Below are 24,770 nucleotides of genomic sequence, written 5' to 3' on the forward strand. Positions count from 1 at the left end.
TTTTCAGGCCTTTTTAGGATCGTAAGTGAAATACTGTTCACAAAATAAAACATAGCCTCATTAAATCTAAACTACAAAAGAAAGACTTTTAGGTGTCTTGACATCATTTGTGGTCATTACATTATTTAGAGGCTTTTCCTCATCTGCGTAAGCTTAAAGAGCTCCACAACATACTGTAGGCACAAAAGAGAGCTGTCCACTTACTGCACATTATATGATAATAAACCAATCTTATGAAATCCAGAACACTTTCAATTTCAAATGTTTCTGTAAAGCACCAAACTGCAGAAATAAAATGATCTATGTAACTACAGAAACAAAAGCTTTACTTAGTAAGGTAAATAGAAACTACAAAATAAATATTCACGGAAACTGTTGTTAAGACCAAAGCAGTATCTGTATTCTGTATTTCCGGAAACAAAACACGACATTTCCTCTGATGTCACCCAGACCACAAATGCCATTTTTAAACCTGAAGTTAAAAATTAATATAAAGAGTGTACACGAAGAGTGTTGCCATTCTCCTCTGTCTTCACATCAGTGTGTTCAAAAAGAATGCCTTGTACTGGGGATCTCTAATTTTTTATATTATTTTGGAAGTTAACCACAAGAAGGTTTCAATGAGTCCTTTCCTTATTTATTTATTCTTGCAAGGTAAGAATATTTGACATATTCCTCAATAATTAACTATTTTTGTGCATGTGTGAATTATTACAAATGTTCTTTTCTCTGGAATTTATAAAGGGAAAAATTACCTTAATTTTACTAAATCAACTGTTCCTGTAGTAACTATATTTTTATGTAACTGTTCAGGAAACAACATTTTTAAAATGGTCAGAAATTGTATTAGCTACTGTATATAAACTTGAATTTTTCTTGGCTCTTGAAATGTAAAAATATCAAGTATTTGTTAAGTAATTTAATTTTTCCTTTATTTCTTAATGGTACGGAAGCGCATTGCTGCCACCAAGGAAAAAAAAATCCTGTCCTTATCTCATAATTACGACAAAGATATCTTGTAATTACGAGAAAATTATCTCCTAATTACGAGATAGTAATTCTTGCGAACTTTATGTGATCACACGATAGCACAATTGTTATATAATACCTATATCGCTACGTGCGGACTTATTGCATTGTTCATAATGGAATCATCAGTGCTCTGATCTCTAAATCCCACAAAACTGGTCCTCATGCTTATAATGATTCTGTTCATATTTGCTAACAATTACCAGATTTCATTATGGCTAAACCCCATTTGAAAAGGCTGTAGATAACAGTTAACTTACTTAAATCAATGTTTTTTTTACAGCAATGTATGTTTATTTTCTTATACTACCCAAAAAGAAAAAAAATGTACAAATATGGCAAATGATAAATATATCAAAAATATACACGAGTGTAGGTATTACGGAACATTGAGCTTCGTAAATCTAAAGGACAATATTTACAAAGAAAAATATACAATTCTTTAACAACTGTATAATCAAAGCTGTTTCAATGGGAGTTCTCAAGATACAGCTAGCTATATTTTTCATATTAATAAGTTAGTTTTCTTACAGACATTTGTTCCAATTTTACTCTTTCAGGTTTTGCTGACCTTTGTGATGGATGGACAGTGACATTGCCAAAGCACATGACTGGCCTGAGAGGGTCCTGTATGGTCATCCCATGTAGTTTTGATTACTCTTCTGATCTTCCTAAAAACTTTATAGTGGTCTGGTATCAATATGCGGGTCATGGTTACCCTCTTGTGTTTGATGAAAGGAATCCAAACAATGTGATTGACAAGTTCAGGCAGCGAACGAGGCTGGTAGGAAATGTGGACGCTAGGAACTGCAGCCTGAAAATTACTGACCTCAACATGAGTCACCATAAGGAGAAAATTTATCCCTGGGTGGATCCTGATTATATTTCTTGGCGGGTTTATGCATTTTACGACACAAACGTTGAGCTTCGAATCCAAAGTAAGGGAAATTAATTGTTTGTATCCTTTTTTTCTCTTTGTCAGGTAGTCTTCCAAAGTGCTACTGGGAATGAAAGAAAAAATAATTGTCTCAGAATCAAGAACAAAATGTACACACAAGATTAAGGTCTATAGATTGTTCTTGAATATTTTCACCACTGCAAACATTTCTCCATCAGAATGATTAACCTTATTATTATTATTATTATTATTATTATTTATTATTATTATTATTATTATTGTTGTTGTTGTTGTTGTTGTTGTTGTTGTTGCTAAAAATATAGTCAAGAGGTCTTTAGATCCAAACATTACTGGTTCAAAACTGGAGTACAACATTAGGGTTTTTCCTGTGGTTATTTGTAAGAGGATAATTATTGTTACAGGCATCAACCAATATAACCCCATTTAACTATGTAACAGAGGCCCAAGGCCTCTATGATGCTTGTAGATTATAATGCACCAAATGGGGAACTAACTCAATAGTGTGCTTGGCTTAATAGCATGTTCACAAGCCCCTCTTACCTTTGTGGTGGTAGCATTGCAATGGTAAGCCATGCTGACCAATACTTCCATAATTCCAAATGAGGGATACAAAACAATGGAGGTATAAAATCCCCAAAACACATTCAGTTTGCATAAAATGAAAACAAATGGTGTAGAAGCTGTTTGACTTTAAATCGTGTGTTTGTGTCATCTTGTACTCTTGTGCTTCAAGACGATCCCCCAGAGCCGGAAATCACTCTTGAAGGCCCTAGCAAGGAAGGAGAGCTCATGAGTGTTCGCTGCAGCACGTACCACAGCTGTCCCGACACTCCGCCGTCTTTCAGCTTCACCGGGCTTGAGGGACAGGTGAAAATCAGCCACACCCCTGCTTATGAAGGTGTGTGGAGGTCAACCGCTGTCCTGACATGGACGGCGAAAAGGACAGATGAGAAAGTCCTCTGTAATGTCACACACCCTGGGCCCAGATCAGCAAGCATTCAGCTTTCATTGAACATAGAATGTGAGTAATAAAGCTGGAAAATTGTATTTCTTTTCTAAAAAAACGAATCGTTCCATATATCGTCCCAAACTGATATAAAATCCCCTCACTGTAGAATCTTTTATGACTGGTCTCCTACACTGACTTTTACCATTTCTGGTCATTCATCGAGCTTTAGGTTTAAAAATACTTTTAGGAACATACTGTAAGAAATGAAAGAGGAAATACTGCTTTACTTCTGCTTTGGATGTTTAAGGTTTTTTATCTTCTTAACATGCTATCCTGTTTTCCCTTTCCATCCTTCTGCTTCAATGATATCTAATTTTACAAGATCAAGCACAGTACATTGTCTGATTTACCTAATGCTGTGAACCTTCCTGAAGGTCAACACCACCTCAAGGAAAGAATAAATTACTGGAACATGATGCAACATAAAAATAGAATGTACTGTAATCAATGAAGTTGCTATGTATCCCTTGCATGCAGAAAGAGATGGGGATACTTAACTGAAAAACTGTATGTTTAACAAGCTTATATAACTTATTACAATTAGAATTTTACTCTGGCATATTTCAAGAAATGGTAGAATGAGATCCTTGGATCAGTTAGCCACTAGAAACAGGCTTGAGAGGCCGAATAGCCACTTCTCCTTGTAAGCTTAAGTTATTTGATAATCACTATGATTAACGTGCCACTAAAGAATCTGTCCATTAATTAAGATATAATTTAAATCCATCCCCATCTTTCAGAGTTGTCTGTTTCATTCATCAGCTTTATTTGAGTATGCTCCACAAACCTGTCTCCATTAACCTATTGAGATCTCAAATCTCAGTCATCTGATGACTACTCTAGTGGTCTATGTAACGAACAGTTCTTTCTGGACCCTATGCGGACGACACAGTCCGACGGAGTGGGGAAACACTAGGGAAACGTCATGCAGGAAAACGGGGCTGAAGACAAGGGGGCGTGTCCAAGGTGCACTGGTGCACGGGGGAGGTGTGGCCGAGGCGAACAATCCGAGAGTAATCCTTAGGGAAAATCCAAAACGCAAGGGTAAGTCCAAAACCAGGAGATCCATCAGAGGAAGGAATTAAAAACCACGAAGGCCGGGTCGGAACCGGCGGACAGGGGACAAGGAACAGGAACAGGAACAGGGGTTAAAACCTTAACGGGACCAGGCGCTTCCAGGTCCCGGACTCGCACGATATGGAAATCAGATGCAGAGCCCGGATGAGCGTCAGCGCCTGGCTTTTAAGGGGGAACGGGAATAGGGATCAGGTGCAAACAATGGGAGGGAACAAGGAAGAGCTGGAGCTCCCTTAAGAGGAGGGGTTAGCGATCGTGACAGTCTATCTACAAGATGTTAGGGCCAGAAAGTTGAAGTCCGAAGGCTTCAGAAAGAAAGTTCTCTGCAGAAAAAAGCCTGTATATGGAGTTTACACTTTGTGCAGCTTGGCCTTCACTCTATGTACTTACAGTATGTTTTACAGTAGTTGTAATTTGACAACATCATACATTACATTTAACATGGTTGTCCTTTGTGTTAGAATCATCACTGTTGAACATTTTGTGAAAATACATTTAAAATTACTGTGAAATGCTTGCTTTTGATACCAGTGTCATCAAATGTGTTATAAATACCTGCAATTAAGTTTGACTTGTTACCCCTTTCCTGTATTGTAGATGCTCCAAAAATGTCTTTGTTTCTTAGAAATAGAACTTAACCTGGAAGCACAATTTCTGTCTTGCAACAGTGATACTATATTACTTTTCTATTAGATATTCACTCACTTTAAATAATCAATTTTTAAAACTCAGCTTCTTGGCAACAATCCTTATACAGTACCTCCTCAGGAGAGAATGGGATACATTGGAAAGCATTTCCATCATGTCCACCTGTAGAGCCATTGGTTATGGTAATGTCAACACTAGAACACTGTGTCTCTTGCCAGCTCAATGCAAGCTGACAGACACCCAGCAAATCATAGGAGCCCATGTTGCCCAAATACAGATAGCTAAGAGACCCAGGCTGATCAATCCAGACTTTACAGCAGCAGTGCTGTCAATCGTACACAGATCCAAGTCCAAAATGTTCTTCAAAAATAATTACAAATAGCAATAAGGGAACATCTAATTTATGTACCACAGCTAAAGGGGTAATTAGAATCAAGTGGCTATCAAGTAAACAAGGACTGAATTTGCCCTGTCCTAGGTAATGAGCAGATGCTTTGGTCTTGACCATACAGATTAGTGGAAACACATGAGAACATGAGAAAGTTTACAAACAAGAGGCCCATCTAGTTCATTTGGTAGTTAGAAGTTAATTGATCCAAGGATGTCATCAAGCCAATTCCTACGGAATTCAAGGTACTCGCTTTAATAAACCATCATAATCCCACAATCCTTTGGGTAAAGAAGTATGTTATCTTCTCAGTTTTGTGACTTATGTCATGATCATAAGATCTAGATGCCAGGATCTTCACATGAGCAACCAGGAAATGACAAAGAACCCCTAGCAAAACATTTAAATCTTTTTAGATCGCACTAGCATGTTGCTACATTGTGTAATGCCCTTCCCAAAACAATTAGAGTCTGAATGCTCAGAAGATATAAACTCCCATCTTAATGCATTCATGTTGAAAGCAGCACCTCCTGGATCTCAAGATCACGTTCAATTTTACCCTTTTCATTTTTTAGAATTTGACTTTATCTTGTTCTTTTGTGCAGTTCCAGTAATGCTGTTTTTAACATTATTTTTCAATCTAGATGCTCCGGCTCAAGTACAGTGGACTCAAATCCCCGAAGCAGTGAGAGAGGGAGGTGCGGTTGTTCTGTTTTGTCACAGTCAGGGATTTCCACCCGCCTCAAACTTCTACTGGTACAGAAAGCATGGTCAAAGAGCAAGTCTTTTAAAAGGGAATTCCAACGAACTGAGAATAACCAACGTGTCCAGAGAAGGAGGCTCATATTACTGCAAGGCAAAGAATGAAGTTGGGGAAACAAACTCAAATGTCAGCCCTCTGAATGTTCAGTGTAAGTGCTGTTTTTTGAAACAGTAAACACTTAAGAATGAAGCTTTTTGCTTCACAACATTACCTTGTTTAAATTAAGGCTCAGATATGTAGTCCTGAAAATTAATAGAAAATGTTTTCTGCAAGTTCCTGGGGCAGAAACTCCGGTTTCAAGCCTTGTTGTAATAATTCATAATTCAGCATGAATACATTAGCCCTTTGAAATCAGACTAGTGAAACTGGTCTCCAGAAGCTCACTTAACAGCCATATGTGATTTGATTTGATTCTTTTCACAAACAGAGCAACAGAGTAAACAGTATACTGTATCTGATCACTGAACTAAGATCAACAGCAGTAACTTCAGGAATAGCTATTTTGACCAGGTAACATTCGGTCCAGAAAGCAAAACAAAAATGTATTCCCAATGCAGTTACGGTTCTTCTGTCTGAATTGCAGATACACCAGAAATCCTTCCTGGATCCCACTGTTTATTTAATGAAGGGAAGTTAAGGTGTGTTTGCCTGGTGGACTCTAACCCTCCAGCTTCTATCACATGGTATTTCAACACATCCTCCAATACTGCCCCCTTTAACAAATCTAGAACAGAAAATGGGAATTTGGTGACTGAAGTACTGACTGGGAAACTGAAATCTGTGGTTAATATCACCTGCTCCCCCAGCAACATCCTTGGGAAGAAATCTTTCCAGCTGACACTGACTGGTAGGTTGTAAATGATCACACTGCAACAGTAAAATGAAACAACTCACCCAATATTTCAAACAAACAAACAAATAATAATAGAACTAATAAAATGCAAAAACTCTTGAGAAAAATGGTCAAATATCCCACTGCTCAGTAGGATTAATCTAAAATTAAATGCGATTGTCATCAGTATAATCAACCATTGAATCGTAAGAGACTTTACTTAGCTACTAAATATAACACATTTATTTATTACAGGAAGAAATAACAAACTGCTGTATTTGCTTTGGTAAGCTATGCACATGATTAATTGATTAATGATTAATGACTTACATGATTAATGTCTTAATATGCACATGATTTCTAATGTGACAAACAAAGGGGGTGTTAGGTTTCAGAATCATAATTATAATTACAAAAATACATATTATTTTGCCATATTGATTAACTGACACATACCTGTAAAGTTTTTATGATTGTACAATATGTCAAACCTTTAAAATTGTTTTCAAACCCCCTATTACCAGTCTTTCCACTAGAGGGAACTAATTGTCTTTATGAAACTCTCCAGGCTTTTCAGTTTCAGGTGACTCAACATGGAAGATTGTCTTAGGAGCTTTAGGACTGACAGTCGTCCTTCTCGTTTTTGCTATTGGGCTGCGGAGATACAGGAAAACTCATTCCAAGTAAGCATAATAAAGTGAATGTGAGATTTATGTTTGATACTGTTTCATCTTTGTATTTACAGTAAGTTCAAATCAGTTTCACAAAAATTATTTTTGTGCACCTATTGCACCTCATCACCTTGTTAACCTATCACACCTGTCTCCTTCACTACTTAAACCCTCATATCCAACATTACCACACTCATTATTGGAGCCCCTCTCTCTTGTGAGCTCGTTGCCTGTCGACAAACTCCTTCTGCGCATTTCTCCCAAACAACTCTTCCTGATTTTCAGCCATGTTCTTTGCCCTTTGGATTTCACTGAACTTTTCGGATCTGTCTGTCTTCCAGAAAACCATCACACGCCGCATAGGGTCCTGCTTATTCTGCGGCGTTCAGCCTTATCATGGCCAAGCTGAATCGATTGTATTTTGTAATGGGATTGACTTCAGAGGAATGGCGAAACTAGGCCATTGGCTTCTGAACCAGTGGATTTTCTTATACAGCTTTAGGGTGGCTGTTTCAATTACGTGACGTGGTGAACATGCATCAATTTTGTCTTCATCCAGAAAAACACCTCCTCAGCTCATGCCTCCATCCATCCCTGTAGCCAGGAACACACGAGAAAATACCTGTCCTGACGGGAACGACATTTATGCAAACACCGATTGGCAAGATCTGCAAGAAGCTGTCTACAAAAATGACTGGGGGCGGGTAAGTCACAGAAAAATTACTGGTAATACTGGTAGACACCTTTGTCTTTAACTGTCTTGTAAGGCCAACACCTCTTATTTTTCTAATACTGTATTGTATTTTAGAAAGTATACAATAAACTATACCTAAAAGCATTAAAGAGAATGCTTTCTGGAATAATCTTTAGGAATCAGCTATTCTTTTAAACCAAAAGTAACTTAATTAATAAAGGAATCATACAGAGATTCAGAGATCTGGGCTTGCATTGCTATTCTACACTTACTGAATGATATGTTTGAATTGCTTTATTATACACCTTCACTTTGGACACTAGTTTCTTTATTGCCAGAACATTATGCAGTGTGAAATCTATTTGCAGGCTCTTGCTCATTTTACAAACCAATGTGTTTGCACAAAGCAGGACTTTGTTAAGAGTTTGAAGTAAACATCTCAGCATGTACATACACCTTTAAAATTTTTCATTGTTGCACTTTTTTTTCTTAAAATGAACTTTTCTGGCTTCCCTGTTTTTCAGACTTCAAGCATTGAAGACTATGGTAGTGACAATATCTATGGTAACTGCTGAACTCTATTGTACAACTGGTGAGATCATTTATTCCTTTTGCATGGAATGTATGGTCCAGAAGAATGCAGGACAAATCTAACAGCACAGCACTCAAAGCATAAAACCTTGTCATTTTATTAGTTGATAACTGTCATTCAACCAGTAATTAATTACGATCAAATACGCTGATATGCATGATATGTTATACTGTATATTAAACTCTGTTCACCATACAGTATGTGTTACTATGCTATTTTGTATGTTTGTGTGTTATTTTATTGGATTGCTTTGTTTGCCGGCATATCTTACAGAATATTAATATGTAACTGTTTAATGACCTTTTGAATAAAATATTTTCTGGATATTTCTTTATATGAGCACATAGGCCATTAGTTACTGACTTGTATTTTCATATGAATTAAATTCATACAAAGGAATTTCTAATAACTTCTAATGAAAGCTTATTGATAGGCTATGGTGCCCTTTATCACAGACAACATTTCCAAAAGGATTCACATTGTTCAATTCAATTTCAATTCAAGCTTTAATGTCCCTTTGGGGAAATTTGTTTGAGTCTCAAGTAAATAAGATTGGTTTGCAAACAAGGTATAAACTGATTAGGATTAGACCTGATACACAATGGACAGATACAATAAGCAAATACCCCTGACTAATATCATTCTTGGAAATGGTGAAGTCTTCAGTAGTAATATGATGAACAGGATGTCTTTCTAAAACAAAGTATTTGCATACAGTATACGATCATGCTGCATCTTTTGTTTCAAACAAGTATGGCTTGTTGAGCTCTTAATTGCAGAAGTATTTTTTTTTTTGCAAGCTTGAAATTCAATGCACAACTAAATTCTAAGACAGAATCATGCTGTTCAGATTCCAGATATATAGTAAATCACTGGAAAGTACTTAACACGTATCTCCTAAGATTCCCAGGAGTCTCCCCGGTCCTCTCACTCTGCAACACTGTTTCTTTCTCCTTGGCCTAGTGCATCATTCAAAGGCTGACAGATACTCCCTGGTACAGAACCCAAGTCACAGTGTGAAAATTAGTCAGTGATTTCACTCGGTAAAGAGCAGAAGCTACATGTAAAGTGCATTTCAATCTGAGAACAGGAAGCACTTCTTTGCCCAGTGGGTTGTGGGAGCAAGCTCTCCTATCTTGTTGTTGAAACCAATACCCTGGCTTCCTTCAAGAAGCGACTGAATGAGATCCGAGGGTGGTCAAATCTAGCAAATGACCTCTTCTCATTGGTATTCTATTCTTTCTTCTCATGATGATGATAAAGATATTTCAGAATAATATAAATGCTGATTGCACTGTTACATTCTTAATCGGAGTATAATGTTTTGAATCACTTCAAAACTCTTCAATTTAAAATAATATTCTTTTTTAAAAGAATAATTTGGATATATCGTGCTTTACTGTATATCCCCAAAAATGTTAATGTTTCCCATTTGCTGGGTTTTTAACATCTCTCTGTAGGCAAATATATGCCTTGTGCTAGGGAGTAAGCAAACATAGATTTTGCAGATTACCTGGATTTGCAATGTGTAATTAAATCTTTACTTCCTTGCAGCAACAACTTTTTTTTTAGTTCAAAGGGGACAAAACCATAATATTGGAAACAAATAGTGCATGGGTACTATTCCTAAGCTCTATGCTTTCTAAACACATCTAAGAGAACGTAAATAGATTGGGGTGAATTCTGGGGCTTTTCTTCCACATTACTTGTTTATAAGCTAAATTCTATACTACTAAATTCTTCCGTAGTTTCCTGTTTACTTTTATGATAGTTGTTTAGTTTTTAGGAATGAGGAAACCCACTGCCTAAATCCAACATCGAAGAGGCTTACAACACAGTGAGCTCCTCAGAGGTGAGTAAAGGTTTTTATTCAAAGTGTTTTTACTGAAACTCCAGTTTATATAAGTTTATATCTTAAATAGCATAGTTTATGTTTTTACTTGGAGTTTACCTGACTTATTGGAATAAGCAGCACAAATCTGATGATGGTCTTTTAAAAAATGGGATTCAAATCCGGGACACATTGATATGATCAGCTGTACGTGTAATAATATCTATCACTGTGCCGACGTGTCATCACTAGAAAGAAAAGGAAAAAGGAAATTTAAAGCCATGATTGAAGGATGTGGCATTATACTTTATACCTTCTCCAAAGCAGTAGAAAACATACAGTATTTAATAAGAGACATATACTGTATTTCTTTAGTAGTTTCTCACATGGTAAAAGGGCAAACAAAAAGTAATAATAAATGTTGAAAATAATAAGAGTCATCACACAGATGTTAGAGAACTGGTGAATTGCCATAAATGGTAACCTTGAGACACAGAATCACATAAGCACTAATGAAATATATTAATGATGCTATAAAAAGTGTTGCATCTTTGCACTGGCTCATGGTGAAATTTACATTGCTCTAAACTATCTTCTATTTACTTAGAAACGTTTTTACGGCTTTAAATTCATACCTAAAAGAAGAATTACCTTTTTCTTTTCTTCCTTCTGGGATAAATAATTACAGATTGCGGAAGTTTAAAATCTACTATGTACTTCTGCAGTGACACATTCTAATTAATAGAAATTTGTACTCCACATCTTATAAAATATATGAAAATTGGCTAATTATAGATTTGACATTACTCCATAAGGTTAATCTGAATTTTATACTTCTTGCTGTTCTTTGCAGTTTTAATTAAGCTGTGATGCATGCCTTCCAATCAGACAGCTAGAATATTATGTGGGTCAGTTTTTGCTTCGCAGCTTGAGTGCCATACTAATACTTTTTTCTTTACACAGCCAGTATGCAAAGATTGTGTGTTTATGAAAGAAAGCTCTGCACAAAAAATAAAGCAGCTTCTGAATATGAAGTCTTTATTGTTGTTGTTGAATAAAAGCAAACGTTGTGCTTGTCACTACATCATTGAATATTCAGCATAGGATTGCTCATCACAGCGTTTTGGTTCTAGTTTTCACTCCTCTCGGTCTTGTAAGTATAAAGTTTGATTATTCTACTATGCATGGGTTTATAATATGCAGTAAAGCTTGGTGTTTCCTACTGATGGCAGTGTCGAAAGACAGGTTGGAAAATTATTTACAGAGGTGCATGTGAGTCACAGGAGAGAGATCTCTGGAAAGACTGAGAGAGAGATGCAAGGCATCTGCAGGACAGGTAAGAGAACAAAGAGACAGAATAAAGACTTCTCCTCTGTTTTATAGGATGAGGAATAAGAAGGAGTGAACCTTGTATGGGGGAAAGGGGGGGGGGAGTCATGAGACAGTCCATTATCATTAGGTCATCCAAGTACACCAGAGAGTGGGTGGGGGCTTTGACTCCGGGGCCTTCTGTTTAAGCATCTTGGGGGAGCTTCAGAGGCCAAAGAGCATCGCTATGAATCACCACAGCCCATGAGCCCTTACGATTTGGGTTAAGATTCCGTAGTCAGCTCTACCTGCCAGAGGCCACCTCCGAGATCCAGCAGGGAGAACAAGGAGGAATAGGTGGTAGCACGGAGCTAGGTAATCCAGAGATATGGGATAGATATCCTCCATGCTGACAGCCCTGAATTTCTGTGGTGAGATAGTGGTAAAAGCTCTACTTTCCTTTGCCTAAAGTCAATCACAAGATCTTTCTTATGCTGACAGTTGTTGTAGGTTGTTTAGGCTGCACAGTTCAATTCTTCAGCTATTTCATTCCTGTATACTGACTCCTGTTTGTAATGAATCCTACGAGAGTAGTGTCATCAGCGCACTTGAACATTTTGTCTGAATCTGAATGTGTAATACAGTCATTTGTGTACAGAGTGTCAAGCAAAGGTGATAAGACACAGCCCTGAGTTTTCATGTTCAAGTTGAAAGGCTTAGAGATGGTATCCTCCTTATCAAAAAGTTTGAAATCATGTTAAAAGCAGCACTGTTTTCAATAAAGAGGATTTGGCCATACGTGTTGGGTGGTTCTACATCTTGAAATATATCAAGAAGACCAGTAAGACTGCATCATCCACTGACTTGTTTTCTCTGTAGGCAAACTGGCATGGTTTGAAGTTCCTTAGACAGGAACTATTGTAATAATAGACGTCAAGAGTACTGGTTTGTAGTTGTACTGTTACTGTTTTTTGATTGGTTGCAATGATGAAAAAAATAATGTAGAGAAAATGTACTTCTAGTCACTTTGGAAAGTGGTACCCTTAAACTGATATAGTAATATTGAGTAAAATTTTGTCAGTGGCAATAAGGTGGAATTGTTCAAAGTGTACTGTTCAAAATGTACGATCTTGTTGGTTTTACAACAGGAGCATGTATAAGGGAGACATTCATCTGTTTTAAAATGGAAATGTGAATTGAATGGACCATATTTTGTCATCTTGGTCAGCCCAAACTATATTGCTACAGATATAAACACAAAGAATATCCTCTTGCTTCTATTTTACCATATAATTTCACTTAATGCTTCTTTATTGTTCTGCTGCAGGTGCCCAGTAACCTTCTATCCTGAAGACTCGAAACGACCACAGAGATGGATTTGCTAGCGCTGGCTGTTTACATTGTAACCTTCCTTACAGGACTGCCATCAAATGTGCTGGCGCTGTATGCCTTCAGCTTGAAGGTGCGACTCAAACCCCTTCCTATCGACATCCTCTTGATCAACCTGACAGTCTCAGACCTCATCTTCCTGCTCTTTCTGCCCTTCAAAATGGCCGAAGCCTTCTATGACCAGCAGTGGGTCCTGCCCAACTTCCTCTGTTCCCTGAGCGCGTTTATCTTCTTCTCAACCATCTACATAAGCACTCTCTTTCTGACAGCAGTGAGTGTTGACAGGTACCTTGGAGTGGCCTACCCCTTCACGTACAAGAAGAAACGTCACCCGCTGTATGTCATCATGGTCTGCATCTTCATCTGGATCTTCTCCTCTGCCCACTGCAGCATTGTCTACATAACAGAGCACTTCCGACCAGAGAACGCATCTGATAATTACTCATTGTGCTACGATGACTTCACAGAGGAACAGCTGGCCATACTTCTCCCTGTTCGTATCGAGTTGTGCGTTGTCCTCTTCTTCATCCCCCTTATAATCTCAGCCTTCTGCTATTTGAATTTCATCCACATCCTCAACACCCTGGCCAACATCAACCATAAAAAGAAACAGAGAGCTATTGGCCTGGCCTTGGGAACTCTACTCGTGTTCATCCTCTGTTTTCTCCCCTACAACATCACTCATATAGTAGGTTACATCCATAGGAAAAGCCCCAAGTGGCGTAGGTTTGTGCTCCTTCTCAGCACATTCAATGCTTGCTTGGATCCCATCATCTTCTACTTCTCTTCTTCTGCTTTCCAAGAAACCTTCAAAAAGTTTTTTTTTATTCAACTGATAAGAAGGAAATAGAAGAAAAACTAAACTCTTGTAGTTTATAGTACGTTGGGCCTCCTTTAGAGAGACTTCAACACAAACCGGGTTATCTGTGACCTTATGTACTGTAACAGGCCCAATACTGAAAGAGACCTGATTTTTGGTCAAGTGAGTGGATATTGTTTTAAAGCCACCTTTTAATTGTATCACCTTATAAATTAAAAGATTGAGAGGGGATGTAGGAAAACTGTTGTATCAGTAGCACAATATCAAATCCAATTTGTCACTATTTCCTATGAGGTTGTGTTATCTTGCTTTAAGTGAGCATGGTTTTCCATGTTTTAGTAAACACTTTTTTGCACTAAAACATTTGTTGGCCTAGAGTGAATAGTACTATGAATTCCAGAATTGTCTTAACTCACAATGATTTTATGGGGGGTTTGGATTGTGTAATGAAGACTTCTGTATTCTATTCTGTCTTAAATTAACTTAGTAAATAAGCACATTTGTATATAATCCCTATATATTTGAACAGTAATTTTTTTTTTAATTGGCAGTTGAAGGAAATAAATACAAAATTTATCTTTGACAAGAATGAATACAACTTCTAAATTACCATATGGTGACACTTCCAAACAAAATAAATAAATTGAAAATGTGTAGCACACACAGTGTATTCCAGTTGGCAATATAATACTTCACCACTTTTGAGGAAAACGACAACGACAGTCGTGAGAACAGTTACCAAATGAAAGGAGGGTTATCATGACTTATCTGGATTTAGAAGTTATTTAATTCACAGATCCCATCCAGTTTTTTGGTGAAGGAAGCCAGGAAGTCAGTTTCAACTGCAGGGTCGCGTTCCCTGTCCAGGACTCCCACAGCCCTTCATATAAGAAAGTTCTGACTGTTCTCAGGATTAAAAAACACTTCAACTTGGTTCCACTTGTGTCCTCTTGTTCGTGTTTCAGTTGTTGATAGTGTTCCACTGTGTTGATAGCTCCATGACGTTGGCCCCCCTACGGAGCTTTGTGTAGACTGCTGACGGTGGCTTTGAGGATTTGGGTATCAGTTTTCGATCAGGTTCTCAAGAAATTACCTCTGATCAGTGATAAACCATAAGAGCCATCAATGGGAAATGAGAGGACAACTGCTGTTGTCAAATGGACAGATTTGTGTAAGCAACAAGCAAGAAAGATAACAAACAGTCTAAACTGCCAAAGTTTGGCAAAGGATATGAATTTGTGCTGATAAAATTTATAGTTGTAACTCAAATTTAATTTAATTGGATTTTGTTTTTTATTTAATACATCTGTTCGTTTCCTAGGGCGCATCACAAAAAAAATATTTTTTGGTCAATTACAAATTAATTCATAAAGAAATAATGACGTATTCTGTCATCCAAAGATATGCATTTGTGTTTGTGTATTCATGTTGATAACAGCGAAAAATCACTGGGAACAAGCCGCCAGGTAGCATAACGGATAGAACATGGTAGTCAACACAAAAGGAAAACATAGAGGCATTGTCCTGGTGGGGATAAACATTGTATAGCAGTTTGACTAAGCAAAGCACTTGGCACATGCAAATCTGAAATAATATACTCCACAGCAGTCAATGGATTAATTATTAAGTTCAGGTAAGAACATACTTTCTTTGTTGCAGAATATGGACACTTTTATACAGTATATATATTGAGTTGTTACTTTAGAGATTCACCACAATTAATGAGTAACAAGAGTTTTATGATAATTCATTTCTTCCGCTGTTTTATGGTCTTGTTTTTCATCTATGCTACCTGAAAACTGCATCCAGGTTTGGTCTGAGGAAAGCCTGGGAATAAATAAAAGTTTATATTGTATATCAGGTAGAACAACCTGTTTTCAATGTACTGATTTTTACTGACCCACTATTTTAACAACACTTTTTTCACACTGCAAGCGTACAGGATATAAATAATAGAGAAGAAATCAAATGTATTTAGTGTAACTGCTTGGTGGATCTACTTCTTACTTTCAAAGGTACTTTTAAGTAGCCTAAGTGGTTAATTTATAAAGATGGAAAAGATTTGGGCACCAACGAAAAGCCCTTTCCATATTTTGCTGAAGGTACTGTATACAGTAGGTAAGATTAGCAGAAGCACATCAGACAGAATTCAGTCAATTTGCAATTAAACCTGTTTTGGGTGTGAGTTTGAGAAACCTCAGTTATTAGTTTAATGAAAAATTAAGTTAGCCTTGATCAAATCAAAACTTGGAACATCTGCCAACTATCATAGCTACAGTAATATCAATTTGAAAGACGTTCCTGGACAAACTAAAAGCTAGTAGGTCAATTGAAATTCTTTATTCAAGATTCAAGGTCAATGGGGTCTTTATTTGGTTCATCATGGTGACAAAAATTGAAATCAGTCCTGTGAACATTCACCTTTATGCAGCCAATCCATAATAACAGCAAAAACAAAGAGTAAAATGATGCAAGTATTTTGTTCATCTCAGCATACCAAAAACAAAATATTTCTTTGCAAAATTCAGGAGACACTGTAGAAATTGCAAGCAGTACTTTCTGCCATGGGTTTAAAAATGAATGAAAGCCATGAAGCACAGAGTAATGAGGCATTTAAATATACTTGAATTAAAACTTTGTAAACGAAGGAGGGAGATTGTATGCAGCCCCTAAATTATGGCGAGAGACTGCCATCAATTTTTATACAACTGATGGACTTGCATTTTCAAGTCTCTCCGGTTTCCGTCTACAGTATTTCTTACTGCTTTGCACATTGATGAAAACTGAAGGGCAAACAGCAAATGCGCATTCGCAAGAATGAAGTCAAGAGAAGTGCAAAAGATGTCATTATTAGTTGACACTTGTAGTCAAAGCTGAAGAGAAAACTATTGTGATATGCTGAAGGTGGCTGCAGAGGGCGCTCCTACTCTGTCCTGTCTCTCGTTTCCAGTGGTTTGCTGTCCTTCCGGTGTTTCTCTCTCTCTCTGGGGATATATATTTCCGGGTCTTGCACTCTGTCCTCGCTCAGCATTGACGTTCGGATGTCCTGAGACCCGCCTAGCACCAGGTCGCCCCACGTCCGCTACCTGAGGGCATAGGTTTCTATACGGCATTTCCTGAACAGCTGAGCCCGGGCTAACCCCCGTCTCGCCGCTACGCATAGGGTCTTTCATGCTCTCCTGTCATTCCACGGTTCGTCCTTTCCGACATCCTTGACAGAAGGGCTGGTTGTCAAAAAAGAAAGAGGCTCAGCTATTAAAGACACTTGTTCTGCGCATTTGCAGCGAGTGTCTGGGCTGTCATTATTTACTGTAACTGCAAATGAGCTTCCACAAGCCGGGGAACAGAACTAGCTTAATCTAACCAGGGAGGCAGAGTTTCCTTCGGATTTTCAAAGAGGAAACCTGGAAAAACCCACATACAGAAAATATAGAGAGAACATGCAACTCTATGCAGAAGGCACTAAAGGAGGTTGATATCAACCTAGGAGCAAAGAGTTGTGAACCAGCAAAGCCATGTGTGGCACCCAACCCCAGAATTCAAGAACATTATTATATTATATATATTATATATCAATTATATTTTAATTGATTTAATTAAAAAAAAAGCTGAGTTGGCCTTTGACCACAATCAAAGGGCTTCACGTCAAAAACATAAAATGTTTGAAACTGTTATTTTTCCCAAAATTATTGAAGAGAGACAATAGTATATTGTCATATCACTTTTAATCATATACTGTAATTATATAACACTTTGATGTCAGATTGCCGTACCCATAATCCGAAATGTAAAAGTGGGGCAAATGAAAAATTGTTCAGTTTGAAAATGCTATGCAAAATCATCTGAACCCTTATCAATCATACACGAATTATGAGAAGGTTAATTCGGACAGTTAAAATAAATGGTGCTGTGAAGTATACTAAAAGCAAAACGTAATTTGGGGCTAGCTCACTCTGTATCTTACTCCTGATGTACTTTTTCATTATATGTGCTGTAAATCCCCTTTACATACGCGTTACTTGCAAAGGTAAATGTTTTAACAGTAGCCTGCTGTAAAAAAATTATACTTATATGATGGAATTCAGTTATTCGGTGGATTAAATTTTTGATTGAAATATTTTAATGTTTTTTTTCCATTTTTAATTCATTACACTTGTCTACATTAATATCTGTTGCAAAAGATTGATAGTATAGTAATTTCTCTTTTTAAACCTCACTAAATAACACATTTATTACTGCATAGCATACTGTATAGCAACCTTTATATTCTATTCTGGCTAAGTCATAGTTTGCTGGTGCAGAATGGCTGCTGTGTGTCTTCCAGGTGGGCATCCCACCTGCCATGCTTTATAGCCATCATTAGTGATTAGATAATATACAGTATGAAAATACCCTAATATGTTGTTTTTTTGCCTCACTACTATTTATCTTCCCACAACATCTTTATTGTTCCAGTTGTCTACATTGCGTGGTGTTGTCTGTTTTACTCTGTATGTCCTGAGAGATCAGCGCGGTTAAGAATGCCAATGTACAGTTTGTGTACATACGGGAATAAACTACTCTACTCTACTATGATTCAATAGCAGTAAAGCAACACTGTATTGTTTAGAATCTTTATTTAAGATCCAATTTGATGTGTGTTACAGCATACCTCCTCTTTTTATTTTAAAAAGAACTTGAACTACATTCTTCCATGTGATTCATTTTAAAAATTAATTAGTCAGAGATCTAGTGGAAAACAATGAAACATAAGACTTAGCTTTGTAGCAGTCTGAGCCATTTTATACAGTCCTTTTTAATATTGTTACATCATCGATAAAAATGTTCTTTCTCCTCAACCCAGCCTGTCTGCAAGGTTTCAAGCCTGATTTTACACTGAATGAAAAATGATTTCAACGTGGTCCAGCAACTCTTCTGCACTCGTGCATTCTGTAGGCACACATATAGAATATACCTACAGGGGAAGACAGAGGGCAATTTGTTAACAACACTTTTTTTCTTTTCATGTCTTGCTAATATCCACATTGTTAAATATCACAGCATTCTATAATAGTCATGGAATAGTTCAGAGCATCGTCACGATAGATTATTTTCTTGAACACTGCTGTGCAAAAGTATTAAACACTTTACATTGATGCACCGTGCACTGAATGGTTTTGCTTTATATGGAGAAGCCTAATCTTAGGGTGATCTCTTAATGAAAGTGGCACCATATTTTTTAAGATGATTAAATTCTGATATATCTGAATGATTTTACCTTCATGGATGTATAGAGTGGAAAACAATTGTATCCTTGAGCTCCTAAAGTTTAAATATCAGTTAGGTGCTTAAGACAAGAAGTAACACTATAGAAAAGCGTACATACAACTTTTATCTTATTTTCTGTGAAAGCAAAAATTCCCTATGTGTATTAATCTTTCTGGAGGGTTTATGTCCCCTCTGATTCAGGGAGGACTTTTCTCTGTTTCTCTGTTTTTCTACTTCTGAGGAGTTAGAAATCAGTTAAGAACATTTTGAAATATTTCGAAAGATCGAAGACAAGCTTACCTGCAAAGAATGTCATAAGAAGAGCAACCCAACCCAGTATATACGACCAGGAGAATCTCCAGTCACCAAAGCGTTTCCCAAGGAAATTGACCGTCACCCCAGTGTAAATTGCCATAGCCAGGAGCACAAAAAGAGCTGTTCAAGAAAGAACATTGTTGATCACCAGTTTGGTAGTGGTTTGCCATTCTGTTCTTTGCTGATATGGTACAGTTTTTAAAAGAGGATAAGAAGTGATTCTCAATTGCTCTCAATAATCCAAAAAGGCCGGACGAAGGCACAGACTGTAGTCCAGAACAACACTTATATACTGTACAGTAATATTTGTATTTCTTCTAGAGCCACACAGACACATGCTCATTGGACTATCATTGAAACATTATTAAAAGAGCAAATTGTTATTAAAATCTAACAATACGCTCAGTTTCAGGAGAGACATCTGCCTTCCATGTTTGACTGCCCAGTGCTCTCATTTGCTCATCTAACCTAACTGGTATAAACTAATGAAGCAATGTGAAAAGCCCTCACATGAATGAATTAGTAAAAGCTTTGAATCAACAATCATCAAGGGAACAAGACTTTTTAGACATTTCCTGTCCTGAACAAATGGATGTTATGCACAATCTGCAGGTGGTAGAATTGGGAATTCTGTTGACTCTGGTAACTCTACCAGCATGATCTGATTTGGTCTGGACTTCTGTGCATGTGTTGAGAGAACAAGGCTTTATACAGTATGCTGTTGTGTATCAGAAGTCCAATACCAAATCAACTCACTCTTACAAGGTATGACTCTCCAAGACAGTCTTCCCTCTAATCTATTTTCCCTGTTCCGAATCGTGCTGAGATGACCTGCTGCTAATCCCATGTGATGCACTTCAGCTAATTCTGACAAAATGTGACTTACTGGAGACAAAAAACATGATCCCAGCTGCAAAGGACCTGTTGAACCTCTCAAAGGCGGAGAAGTGAGCAAAGGACAGGATCCCAGCAATTATTCCAGCAAAGCAGGACATGGCGGAGAGTATCATGAAGGCCCTTGTAGCATTCCAGTAGGCTGATTGATACAGAGGAGCAAAAGAATGAGAAAGATCAAGCACAAGGAGAAATCCCCTCACTGGAAAAAGCATTTACCTGGAATGAACCAGCAACTGATATGTAACCATATGCACATTGTATCATCAAACTGTATCACTGCACTGAGAAAATGACCAAAACCCCATTTAAACAGGAATTAAAATGGGTGCACGGTTGACTCTTAAGAGACACTGAAAAAAGAACAAAGAATTTAGTTGTAAATTCCAATAGCCTGCCAAGAGGCAGTTTCGATACTGGAGTTTTTGACATACTGTCTTACTGAATGCCTACAATGGAGAAGATTATGAGAGACCTGCATTTTCAATTAAAAAATTTAACTGAAAATGAGGATGATAATTAGAAAAAAAACTCTCAAGTCTATCACACCCTGTGATATATCAGGACCACAATATTTAAGCTCCTTGATTATAGATCAATCAGTCCTTTGTGGTGATTTGCATTATTTGTGCAATTTCAGTAGACGTTTCAGCCTCGATGTGGTAATTTACGTACAGTTAGTAGGTCCATTAGCACATTTGTAAAAGTTAAAATAATAATGCACTTGCCATTAGGTTTGCTGACCAACAGAGGTCTTCCTTTCACATCAAATATTGCATTTCAGGGCTAAAGGCTACCTACTGTCAATAAATGATGCACATTTAAGACTGAGAACCAGAGACATTTTACAAATATTGTACAACAGGAAAGGGCTGAACAGTCAGGTTCCTATAGGGCAGTTCCCTGTAATCTTTCAAAATAGGACAAAATGATCTGTAAAACCATCAAATCTGTTCTCCATTCATTGCCTCCTCTTTCCTTCACTTACCAATACTGTCAGTCTGCATGTAGCACTTCCCGGACATGCAGTATCTCCACAGCCCCTGATGGGCAAAAGCCCCAGACAGGCGGTATTGCATCCAGTAGTCCGTTGCCGTGGAAACCACCAGGAGGATGTTTCCAACTATCGCACAAAACAAGCCACCTCCCATGAAGCTGTACATTCTGAGGAGCGCTGCTGGTAGGACCAGTGACCACACGGAGGAAACCTACAGGAATACAGACTGAACAACACAGCACCAGAAACCACTTTTTAAAAACCAAAAATGAAATACAAAGCGAAGCTCTGTTTTTTTCACCCAGCTATACAATTTAGTCTGTTTCTCTGTGGAGATCATAGGTGCAAGTCAATTTTTTGTGTTTTTCGTGGTTTTCCGATGTTTACGCAAATCATTTTGCTTTGCCACAGTGTGTATCATACTTCATCGACTTCGTTTAATTTGAATATTCACTTCATTTTCAGACCAAAAACCTACGTATTGATCAAGCTGATAGAAAACATTACTAAGAAATGGCTTTTTTTAACTTTCAAATTTTTGGGAAAGTCATTTGTGACACATGTCCCTGAAATAAATATGTTAGTCTTTGACATTTACCTGTCACATTTTTGAGACCTTCTTAATGAAGTCATTTCGATAGTCATGTTTAGGTAAACTTTGCAAGCCTGACAGATCCTAAAATGCTCACATTTACCTAAACACAAAGTTTAAATCATCTCACAAAATGTATCGCTCACTGTATATATCCAATATAGGCAAATCTAAAAAAACAAGTGGTTCTACTCTCAAACAGATTAGGGGTCTTATGTTTCTCATTCTCTTAAAGAAAGTAAAACATGATTCAGCCTCTGACAAGTGTGAGGAACATGTTTACAAATAGCACACATTATTGTTTAAAAAAAGCAACCTAATGCGTACTCAGTATTCTCCACAAACACATTTTAACATGAATGTCCGTGCAGTGTAATCTTAAGCAAAAGTACCATACAGTATTACACTCAAATGGTTATACAAAAGGCTTAAAATATTGCTGAAATCTTGAATGTGCACTTTGTCTTGTGACATGCAGTAGCTAAAATATCAACATTTTACCTAAAGCACCAACAACTAGTGATGCTAATTTCTGACCAGTGAGGCAATGTGTATTTATTGTATATCTGTTTGTATGCATAAACCATAGCAGAGTGGACTATACCAAAGCAATTGCTTATTTTCTAAATTCCACCTGCAGTTGAAACTAGTTTTTCTCCCTTGTCATGTTGAATAATTTAGAGCACGAGCTACTTTGTTTGTTTTTTGTGTGACGACAAAAATAACCAACTGTTATTGTTAAAATTGTTATGTAATATTTTGTAATATATTGTACCTTTGTTTTGATAGCTTATTCTAAGCCTTCTCCTGTCAAAGTGTAGGGTATGTGTTGGGCGGTTTCCTCAGTCTTCTGCCTGGCTTTTAGGAATATCAGGTACAGCAGGAGAAGAATACCAAGTGCACAGGCAGAAAGACCGAAAAGGGTATTCTGTTTTGTGACATTCATTTAGAAATTCTAGATGAAATATTACAAGTCTTTAAAGTGCGGAGACATTACATTTATATTATTATTTTTTAATTGTAAGATGGTATCTGGAATCGAATGTGCTTGTATGCTGTTCTATGTAAAACAACAATAAATAGTCAATCGAATTTCGAACCACTAAATAGTTCATCAGATAAATTCCTTTTCACATTCTACAGATATTGTCAGCAAAGTTTTATTGAGCACTGGAAGTAGGAGTAAAGATTTTGTGTGAAATCTATAAAGTGATTTCCAGACATCGATAATTGCATCCATATCATGTACTGTACTTCATATTAAGAGTTGATTCACTTCCAGTTGTTTTTAGAATGATAAAGATAAAAAAGTTATGATTTTTAAACTTAATGATAAGTAAGTACAAATAAAATATATTTAATAAACTGTATAACACTTAGCAACATTGTTTCAAATAACACTTATGAAACATACCAAATGTAATTGTATCATTGTAATTTGAGCAAACACATTTTAAACCATTCTTGATTTTTAATAGTACACTCTATCACACTACAGTTCTGCATATCAGTGTATTTTACTGTATACAAGACAAGGATACATTATCATCACACTGGAGGAGTACAGTTTACCAAATCCTCAGATGCATGATAAGATACACCTCCTTTTGTACTGCATTGTGATTAATGAGTGATTACTCAATAATCTTGTGGTTCACATATTGTTAATAAAGAGCTTTGAAAAACCAAAAACCAGAGAGCAAAAATAAAAAGCAATCTACAGCTGTCTGTGTTGCACACAATTAAATTGTGCAAGTTTTCATTCAGTCCCTGAATCCGAGAACCACATAAAAAGATACTTTCAATACACTTTTATTTAGCTGTTGTATTTTTTATGGGGACAGGTAATAACTAAAATATAATCAAACATACGATTGACAATACATTTTGGACCCAGATACTCTTACATGCTTGCTGTTATTTCATCGTTTGACAGAAGTCCAGCGCCCATTTTGGACGTTAATGCATAATCGAATAAACAAATTAAGCCTTACCTCAATAAAATTCTTGTCTCCCGAGATAGACAGAGTGTTGCTAACTCTATGCCAGCTTCAAGTCAAAGAGACAGCAGTAGGCCAAATTCCAAAAAGTTATCCCCTTGGCATTTTTGTTGATGGTGGCAAAACCTTTTAATAGTAAAACTATTGAAAGTGTTACTGGCAACTGGGTCATGTGATTTCCATACAAGCCTATGGGATGCCTGTTTTTTCTTCTGGAAAGCCAATGTGCAGAGGCTGCACTCCTGGCCATTAAATGGAACTTGCTGAGGCCTATAGTTTCAATAGAAGCCCAAGGCTATTGGGGCCTACAGTATCGGCAGGGGCTCACACAACAATTTAGAGGACAATGCTCTCCCAATTCAGTCAAATTGCTGCTTTGCAGAATTAATATGCTCCATATAGTGGAAAAAAAAAGAAAAGAAAAAGTTCCTATTATTTAAACTGGCCACAAGACAACAAGTGGAGCTGTTGTGTTTAGCTAACATATTGATGTGAACAGTATGATACAAAATGTAGACTTTATTAATTCATCTAAAACAGTAGGGCATGGGAATGTAACATTTCTCCTCTTTTTCTGATAGCTTGTTTTCTTCAAAAAAAATACATACAGTAACTATACCAATTTATTGCTCAAATTAGGAGTGTCCATTTTTGTCTGCACTGGAAGAATTATTGGAATAGAAATCGAAATGGACTGTGTCAAAGATTTTCAAATGAGGGGGGCTGATAATGAAGAGCTTAATCTCAATCCTCAA

General features: G+C 37.0%; 3 protein-coding genes across 6 annotated transcripts; 2 read left to right on the forward strand and 1 right to left on the reverse strand.

Moving 5' to 3' along the window:
• The first annotated feature begins 503 nt into the window (after positions 1–503).
• On the forward strand, positions 504–8,948 carry LOC107080066 (myelin-associated glycoprotein-like). 3 transcript variants are annotated; one of them, XM_015368686.2, is made up of 8 exons: positions 504–654; positions 1,590–1,967; positions 2,682–2,969; positions 5,715–5,981; positions 6,417–6,680; positions 7,234–7,348; positions 7,896–8,040; positions 8,555–8,948. In XM_015368686.2, the coding sequence occupies exons 1-8, from the start codon at positions 621–623 to the stop codon at positions 8,603–8,605; spliced, it is 1,542 nt and encodes a 513-aa protein (XP_015224172.2). In that variant the 5' UTR covers positions 504–620; the 3' UTR covers positions 8,606–8,948. The 3 variants fall into 3 exon arrangements, with proteins under 3 accessions (XP_015224172.2, XP_015224173.2, XP_015224175.2); XM_015368687.2 differs by having other exon boundaries at positions 7,243–7,348; XM_015368689.2 differs by lacking the exons at positions 7,896–8,040; positions 8,555–8,948 and adding an exon at positions 6,921–6,951.
• Positions 8,949–10,368: 1,420 nt separating this feature from the next.
• On the forward strand, positions 10,369–14,903 carry LOC107080067 (free fatty acid receptor 3-like). 2 transcript variants are annotated; one of them, XM_069185119.1, is made up of 2 exons: positions 10,369–10,474; positions 13,089–14,903. In XM_069185119.1, exon 2 carries the CDS (start codon positions 13,134–13,136, stop codon positions 13,998–14,000), a length of 867 nt encoding a protein of 288 aa, XP_069041220.1. In that variant the 5' UTR covers positions 10,369–10,474; positions 13,089–13,133; the 3' UTR covers positions 14,001–14,903. The 2 variants fall into 2 exon arrangements, with proteins under 2 accessions (XP_069041220.1, XP_015224176.1); XM_015368690.2 differs by lacking the exon at positions 10,369–10,474 and adding an exon at positions 11,398–11,606.
• A 386-nt stretch (positions 14,904–15,289) lies between these two features.
• lim2.5 (lens intrinsic membrane protein 2.5) lies at positions 15,290–24,119 on the reverse strand. The gene is made up of 5 exons (XM_006641541.3): positions 24,010–24,119; positions 21,415–21,649; positions 20,419–20,568; positions 19,518–19,652; positions 15,290–18,924 (listed from the first exon to the last, which is right to left on the reverse strand). Exons 2-5 carry the CDS (start codon positions 21,587–21,589, stop codon positions 18,863–18,865), a joined length of 522 nt encoding a protein of 173 aa, XP_006641604.1. The 5' UTR covers positions 21,590–21,649; positions 24,010–24,119; the 3' UTR covers positions 15,290–18,862.
• Positions 24,120–24,770: the final 651 nt, after the last annotated feature.

Source organism: Lepisosteus oculatus, chromosome 27 (assembly GCF_040954835.1).
Source record: "Lepisosteus oculatus isolate fLepOcu1 chromosome 27, fLepOcu1.hap2, whole genome shotgun sequence".
In the NCBI taxonomy this organism is placed as follows: domain Eukaryota; kingdom Metazoa; phylum Chordata; class Actinopteri; order Semionotiformes; family Lepisosteidae; genus Lepisosteus; species Lepisosteus oculatus.